We start from the raw sequence: 8,855 nt of genomic DNA on the forward strand, positions 1-8,855 counted from the left end.
GCGGGCTCCCGGGCTGTACATGGCGGGGAGGTCTTTCCCCACGCTTCCCCAGAGCTGTTACGGAGTGCACTGCTCCCCGTCCGGGTGGGAGGAACAAGGAGTTTACACGGAAACTGGTTTTATGCCTTGAAAAATAATGATTTAGCCTCTGAACAGCCGTAATAGTAACGTTTTCCCTAGAATCCCGGCATCACTCCAAAGAGTATAAGTTGTTTTCTTCCCCTCCGCCCCGATATCCCAGTACTGTGTTTGTCTTCAGCACTTAATAAAGCTATTAGAGAAAATACTCTTCGATGTTTCTCTCTAGGTGCCATGTCTAAGGTGGTACCAAATGAGAGCCACGCAGCAGCCCCGCAAGAAGATTTCAGGGGCGGGTCAAGAAGGAGGACCTGGGGGTTGTTGGCCACTGCTGGTGTTGGTGGCACCTTGGTGGCCCTCTATGCTGTGGTCACCCCCTTCGTGACCCCAGCTCTGAGGAAAGTGTGACTGCCCTTTGTCCCTGCAACTTCCAGCCAGATCCAGAACGTGCTGAGAATGTTAGAAAACAGAAGTGGCTCCCTAGTTGACATTGGTAGCGGGGATGGCCGTATTGTAAGTCACGGATATCGCTTTCCTTTTGTACTGCCTCTCAGAAAAGTGTCTCATGCTCCAGCCATGGCTGCTGTTGTTTTCTTATATTTATGAATGTCTTGCTTTTGGTATCCAGTGTTATTGTCTGAGCCTTAAAAAAAAGCTCAGTGCTGAGAAGGGTTTACATTCAGTTCAGGTGAGTAAGCAGTACTTTTTGCTCCAGTCTCGCCTGCAGCTTGACGATGTAGCCTATAAAATGATGAACTCATCCTGTTGGCTTAAGGGAATTGCTTTGCATTCACTTGAAAAGATGCAGTGGAAGTATGGGTACTGTGATGGTCAAAGAGCTCTGATTCCATGTAAGTTTATAGCTGCAGCATGTGAGGTTTTGAGATTAAATAGCACTCTGCTTTTGGAGCTGCAGCTGTATGCTTGTTGTATAAAAGTGGTAGAGGAACAAGGGAGAATGAGAAATGAGTGGTGGATTACATAAGTAACAATCCTGGTATCATTAGTACTGTAGTCTTCACACCTTTGTGCAGTGCTGGCTGCCCTGCTTCAAAAATCAGTGTGAAACTAGAATAATTACCAAGAGAAATGGTGAGAATCACTAAAGCCGAAACAATACTGTGCTTCCAGGACATTGAACTCTGATTTGGAAAAGTGGTGGTGAGGCTGTAACAGAGAGTAGTGAGGGGTGTTTTCTTCATAGTTGTGATGTTTTGTGTACCATAACCATCTGTTTCAAGGCAGTTTTAGCAACAGGATGGTGCATGAAGTGGATTTTTGGTGGAAATGAGTAAGTTCTTGAATGCTACCTTTGTCCGTAGTTCATATGAATGAATCAACCGTTTGTCAATGCTAAAAAATTTGATTTGGAAATCCAAATCTGTGAAGGTGGCTTAGAAGGAATTGTGCCCAAGTAGGAAACAGAGAAAAGCACGTAGGTATATGAGCTGCAGTTTTTGATGCGCCCTCTGCTCAGCAGTCTGGCTGTTGACACTCATTTGAGGCATCTAATTGAATAGGCACTGTGTGTTTAATTCTGATTGATATATATTATATATATATTTATATTTGTGTCTGTGTGCCTTAGTGGAGTCTGAAGACTACTTGGAGAGCCAGGCCTAAAACTGAATACTTGGCGTTGCATTAATGCATCTATCTTAAAAAAAGCTGAGCTTCTGTTCAGGTGTTTTTAAATAGGTGTGAGCAGTGGATAAATATGACAGTATTTTTATTTCCAGGCTTGGTAAAAATGTCAGATTCTTCTGGTATATTTGCATGTGCTGTGTGCATGATGGAAGATGCATGATTTTAATAGTGTGAAACACACTGTCCAGGTAATGCTGTTTGAGATGTGTACTTCCTGGTTTCACCTTGCCTGTTCTGTAATTCGTAGTTCATCAGGCTTATCCTGGCGAGAACTTGGCAGTAGCCTTTTAAATTATGTCTTAAACCTTAATTCTAGAAACTGTTGCCTTTTCCCATTCTATTTTTTTTTCTTTTTCTAAAAATTCAGTAGGTTTTGATATTGTTTGAAGACACCTACTTGCAATACAGCTTAACAATTCTAAATTTGAGGGTCTAATTTAGAGGAATGTCTTTAAAAATCTATTTATCTGAATTACCTTTTGCCTTTTACAATGATATATGAAGCTTAGAACTGGATGAAAGCTCCACTGTGAGATTTAGGGGTGGGGTTTCTTTCAAATTTTTGTATCCTACGTTTAGATTTTTGACCTTTTTTTAAATGTAGGTCAACAGTTTATTTTCATGCTCTTTCTGTTGGTGGGTCATTTTGTCTCAGGGGTCTCTCAAGTGCCTACCATCACTGCTTTTCAAATAAGTTAAGTAGGCTTATTTTGAGCATTTCTGTTTGTGTATTTCACTGTTCTCTCTATGGCCAATTTCAATATTCAAACTCCAAGGTAGTGTCATGAATACGTTAAATTAAACTTTTATGCAAATCATAGACATACTACAGGCTTATAGCTTTGTCTTGTAAATGTTTAAGTGGTTCATTTTGCTTATGTGAATGTATCTATTAATTTCAGTGGGACTAGTCATAATACTAAAATGTAGTTTGAGTTTTTGTTTGCTATACTGCTAATCTGTTGGGGATTAAAATCTATATGAAATACAAAAGTACATTCCTTTGATTTATATTGTAAATAAAACTATGTGTGAATACACTTTCTCTGTTGTAAGTGAAGATTTATTTTCTTCCTTGTAGGTGATAGCAGCTGCAAAAATGGGTTTCAAAGCTGTTGGTTATGAATTAAATCCCTGGCTAGTCTGGTACTCCAGATACCGTGCCTGGAGAGATGGGGTACATCAGAACACCAGGTTTTATATTTCAGACCTATGGAAGGTAGGTGGTGAAGTATGTAAGAATAAATCTGGGCTGTTTGAGAGATTTCCATAATTTGGAAATACTTTCTTGAAAGAACCAGAATACTGACTGGCCACAAGATGCTGTACTGGGCTTTGAGAAAAGTACTTGAGCCTGTAGAAACTAGACTCACAGCACTGTAAGCTTCTCTGCTGGTTTTGTGCTTTGGTGAAGTGCTGTCCTTTTTCAGTACAGGCTCCTTGAACATACTATGTCATGATTGTGCCTGATGAATGATGTGGGGTGCTGTAACGTCAGGTGTCACTGGGAGCTGGTACTGTGGGGTCAGTAACAAGACTTTATTCACCTAATGTGCTTGGCAAGTTCTTACAGCTAGCTAACATTTAACGAAAAGGGGGTGGTCAAAATTCAAACATACATCATTTTAACATATACAGGAGTTGTGGAAAAACTCAGCCATGAGTAAAATCATGTTCTAAATTAACACTTTCTGTGCTACTAGAATTAGTGCCATATTCTTGGCCAGGCAGCGAAAGCATTTTGCTGTTCAGCAGTAGAAAGTTGTCTATTTAGAAATTTTTGTGATGAAAAGTTGATACAGGTTATCCTTTCTTTTTGGTCTAAATGCCTGCTAAAAGGAGTGCAGCTAGAGGGATCAGGGCAAAGAACGGTGAGAACTTCTCCAAATACAAATGACATTTTCATTAAGACTTGTTCTCAAATTTTATTTTAGGTTTCTTTTTCCCGTTATACGAATGTTGTTGTCTTTGGGGTGCCTCAAATGGTAAGTTTTTTTGCATTGTTTAATTATTGTAATACCGAGGCATTCAGTGTTAGTACATTTATCTGCAAAATGGACCAACCTGAAGAATGTCAAAGGTAGTTAGTACTAATATTTTGATATTTCCTTGTTGCTTATTAATGTCCATGATGAAACCTGATAAAACTTGTGACTGTATGCAGACTGGAGCTCTGAAAATAGACATGTTTTTGTAAGGAGTATTTTCTGTCCATTAGGTCATAACCAAAATGAAAACTGATGTGCTCAAGTTGTTTGGGGGGAAGGTGATAGATTGGTTCTTAACAATTTTAGTTTTTCATACTGAAAAAATGAGGAGTTTCTGGGGAGAGGATGGAATAGGAAATTGGCTACAGCTTATTTTTGGGAACCTTCTTAGAGGAGAGTTTTGAATTTTGCACATATTCTCCAAAACCCAGATCACCTCAATTAGGCCAGCAGCAGGTAGGTGTATTGTGATAATCCCTTGCCCATGTTAGACTGTGAAGGTTTAGAAATACTTCCAGTATAATTGCTTAGAGTACAAGTCCACAGATTCTTTGCCTTTTAGGAAGGCTTTGTAGCTTATATTCATTGTATCCCTGGGGAGAAAGCATTCTTCAGCACTGGTGTAGTAGCTGAGTTGCAGTGACTGCTTTAGTGATATATTCAATAAATTTGGTCAGACTACACACTCGCTTTGGCTTTTGGCTTGATCTAGTTTTCTTTTTTTACTAGAAAAGAAGAAAATTTCTTAAGTATTTAAAATATTCTTGGTACTTCGATTTATTATTGAAATCTTCTATATAGGTTGAATGCAGATGGAGGAATGAAACAGAAATATCCTATAAATGTTTTTGTATTGCTTCTTCCTCTGCTAAGGTAAATCTGGAATGAAATAAATAAGGAGCTTTATGCTATACTGTACAATGTATACTGGTAATATTTCTGTAGTAGTAACAGAAAGATGCAACAGGAAGCATAATACAGCTTCATTATTCTCTGCTTTTTCTTCAACAGCATTGGAATTCGTTACCTACTTCAGATTCAAATTGTAACACATGTTGGAAACTGAAGTGGGAATAGTTATTTTTTATGCCTACTTTTGTGGTGGCATGTTAGTGGGAACTGTCATGCTACTTGTGCTACAGATGTTGCCAGGTTTGGATGTTAGGTGCTCTCTAGGTTGAGTTCCGGGAGGGGGCAGTATAAATATTTGAATTTGCAGTCAGAAGTTCTGCAGTTGCACTGAGGGGAAAACTGCAGGTGAAGAAAGAGATTTCACTAAACTAGAAATAAACAAGCGCCCTGGGAAAATGTGAGCAAACCTAGCAGAAATATTGGTTTAACTTTAAATGTAATAGTATAAAGTGAGAGAAATTAGTAACAGCTATGATAGAAAGAGTAGCTCTAGGGCTCAGAGTAACTTCAGTAAATTCAGTAAACACTGGGCTAAATTCTTCCAATAAAAATACTGTCATAAATGTGACAGATCCAAACATATGAGCTACTGTATTTCCTAAGCATTCGTTTGCTCGTGATCCCCTTTAAATTTACTTTGGAAATTGTGAATGCTTAGCCTCCTGAATGACTAAATGGATTTTCTAGAAACTTTAATGCATTTTTTTCTTTTTAACTGGGGGCAAAAGATCTCTTCAGCTTTTTTAATAATACTGGTCAGATTTGATACTGTCAAGCAGTGCTTTTATTTTATATCCAAGATTTGCTTACAGAATATGTAGTTGTTTATCTTCAAGGAAAACTAAGACCTTGTTCTTGTGAATGTGTGGGGAAAGGTGTGTTTATGAGTAATTGCAGAGTCTTGTTCAGGGTGGGATGACAGAAATCTTACCAGGTGTGCTTTTTCTCAGGTTCTCTGTATTTTAATTCATTATATACTGTACAAAAGGTTTACTAAGCTGTACATCTATGTAGACATACAAAAAGCTCCCCAACCTGGCTTGATATAAAATACAGTGCAATTATAACACCTAATGTTACTGAGAGATTTAGCTTCGAAACTAGGTTTGACTGGTTCAAGGGTATGATTTTTTTTTTGGCTGAGCTATTAATGATGTTTTATAATTTGAGCTAATATAGCCATACATTGTCACTAATTTTCATAATTACTCATTAAAAAAAACTATATCCATATTTGTAATTTCTGTAATAACTTAGTCTTTCCTTTTCTGGAGTCTCAGCTTGGTTTGAGATACCAAAGTGGGCTTATTTTTCTAGTTTATTTAAGGTGCAGTAGCAAAAATGTTTAAAAATATTTGCTGTATGGATTAAATCAGAGCACAGAGTGCTTAAAAATATCCAGAGGTAATTCTCTGATTTATTAGATCTATGACTATAATTTTCCTAAAATATTCCATTGTAAGCTTAAATGTAGCTATAATAGGATGTTACATCAAAGGCACATTCTGTGTGTATGTGATAGCGGAAGCTATCTGCAGCCTTGGGAAATACATTTTCTTCAGTCAGTCTTGTTTTCTAATAATGTTCTGTTGTTTTACTTTCTTTATTTTTGTGAAATTTTCATATTTTGTGTCCTTTATGACTTATATTAAATAATTACTGTCCTTTTAACTTTTTGATAACATGACATAACATTTAGATATCAAGTAAATAGACTTGTACAAGTAATAGAATTAACCTGTGGAGTTTGCTGCTGTTACTCCCCGAGATAGATCTAGTATGTAAGAAATAAAGGAATTCCAAATGGATGTGCACTGATCAGATTAAACATAATGTCAGATTTTTTCCAAAAGACAAAAATGGCTAAATCTATCAAGTTTGGTTTTTTTTTTCTCTATTCTCTCTCGACCACCCTCCCCACCCCACCCCCCCCGAACATATTCATTTCTCACTTAATCCATAGCAGAATTTCCAAAGTAATTATTGGAGATTGAACATCTGACTGGGAAGGATGTTGCTGTGTTCTGGAAGAGTAGTGATATTTCCCTTGACTTTCATATCTGCTCAATTTTTGCAAATGGAGAAAAGCGAGTTTGTAGGTCTTCAACCAATGGGACTTGCATAGTGGTATTTTCACACAGTCCCCAAGAACATCCTTCTTTCTGAATTGGGGAGCTACGGAGTTTGTGAACGGACTGTTCAGTGGACGGCTCAATGTCCAGATGAAGATCAATCATGAGTAGTGTTCCTCAGGACTCGTTACTAGGATCAGTTCTGTTTAATATCTTTATCAATGCCACAGCAGCATCAAATGCACCCTGAGCAAGCTTATTGGTGCAGTTGACACGCCTGAGAGATGGCATGTGAACCAGAGGGACCTGGACAAGCTCAATAAGTGGGCCCATGTGAACCTCAGGAGATTCAACAAGGCCAAGTGCAAGGTCCTGCACCTGGGTTGGGGCAACCCCTGCTATCGATAGAGGCTGGGGATGAAGGAATTGAAAGCAGCCCTGCAGTGAAGGACGTGGAGATTCTAGTGGATGGAGAGCTGGATGTGAGCTGGCAGTGTGTGCTCACAGCCCAGAAACCCAACCGTATCCTGGGTGTGACCAGCAGGTCGAGGGAGGTGATCTTGCCCCTCTACTTTGCTTTGGTGAGACCTCAACCTGGAGTAATGTGTCTAGCTCTGGGGTCCCTAATATAAGAAGGATGTGGACCTGCTTGAGCAATCCAGAGGATGGCCACAAAAATGATAAGATGCATGGAACACCTCTCCTACAAAGAAAGGCTGAGAGACTTGTGGTTGTTCAGCCTGGAGAAGAGAGGGCTCCAGGGAGACCTTGCAGTTGCCTTCCAGTGCCTAGAAGGGGGCTTATAAGAAAGATGGGGACAAAGTTTTTAATGTGGTGTGTAGTGACAGGTTTTGGAATGGTTTTAAACTGAAAGTGGGTAGATTTAGATTAGACATGAGGAATAACTGTTTTACAATGAGGGTGGTGAAACACTGGAGCAGGTTTCTCAGAGAGGTGGTAGATGCCCCATCCTCTGGAGATGTTCAAGGCCAGGCTGGATGTGGTTCTGAGCAACCTGGTTTAGCGGAGGATGTCCCTGCTTGTTGCAGGGGTGTTGGAACTAGATAACCTTTAAAGGTCCCTTCCAACCCAAACTATTATATAATTCTAAATGCTCTTTCATACAGTACAGCCAAAGGAACTTACATGCGTATATTAACAGGCTGGATGCAACAAAATTCAATTCCGTAGTGTTAAACATACCAGTACTTTACCATACAGTGGCAGCAGTATATTTGCTTTAGGTTGTTGGCTGTATGATGTTTTTAGTGTCCTAGAATATGTCTTGGGGTTAGACTGGAAATTCAGAGATGCATTGGCCTTTGAGTATCACATAAAAGTTCATGTGACTTGGGGTAATTCTTCTCTCTACAGAGAATCCCACTGAAGAGTATGATGAACTGGGACATGCAAACTCTTAATTTGTGGTGTGGTTATCTAAGGGCTTATCTATGTTTTTTTGATTGACTTGTTAGAACTTAGAGCTACAGTTTTCTTGATCTCGCCCATCAGGGCACAATAACCATTTTCTGGTTTCAGATACTCTTTGTCAATACATCAAAGGCAAAACGTGCCTTTCAAATCATGAATACTTTCCTAAATTTCTTTTCCAAAAATTCTTCAAACCTTGGACTCCTCTTAAATACTTGAATTAGATTCTAAAGAGAGTGCTTCTGGTTTTTACTGCTTCTGAACGCTTTTTCTTGTTATTCAACAGATGCCACAGTTGAAGAAGAAGCTGGAAGAAGAGCTGGAAAGTAATGCCAGAATTATTGCTTGTCGTTTTCCTTTCCCTTGCTGGATCCCAGATCATACTACTGGAGAGGGAATAGACACTGTGTGGGCCTATGATTTGAAACATTCCAGAAGATGTGAAACAAAAAGATTGGAAATTTCACCAGAGACAGAATCCTAGAAATCTAATTTGTTTTTGCACTGAAATTTTTCGCTTTGAGTTCACCTTGTAAGAGTGAATAGAGCCCCAGGGTATGGAGATAGACAGTCACTAAAATAAATGAAATACACTGGTTATCTGAAAGCAGACAAAGTTTAGTGAAAGGTGTAGCTAAATGGCTTAATATAGTTAGTAAAAATTATGAGAAAGTTTTATAGAAGTGGAAAACTTTAGTAGGGAAAACAGGATAAAACAGTTCACAAC

At 38.8% G+C, this 8,855-nt stretch overlaps 1 protein-coding gene across 1 annotated transcript; it reads left to right on the forward strand.

The window, feature by feature from the left end:
- The first annotated feature begins 312 nt into the window (after window positions 1-312).
- Window positions 313-8,612, forward strand: LOC104405797 (protein FAM173B-like). Its single transcript, XM_010014623.1, is given in 4 exon segments — window positions 313-591; window positions 2,807-2,944; window positions 3,660-3,710; window positions 8,415-8,612. Coding segments are annotated over 4 exon segments (666 nt in total).
- The last annotated feature ends 243 nt before the right edge of the window (window positions 8,613-8,855 follow it).

The sequence above is a fragment of the Nestor notabilis genome, unplaced genomic scaffold (assembly GCF_000696875.1).
Source record: "Nestor notabilis isolate BGI_N333 unplaced genomic scaffold, ASM69687v1 scaffold4075, whole genome shotgun sequence".
Lineage (NCBI taxonomy): Eukaryota > Metazoa > Chordata > Aves > Psittaciformes > Psittacidae > Nestor > Nestor notabilis.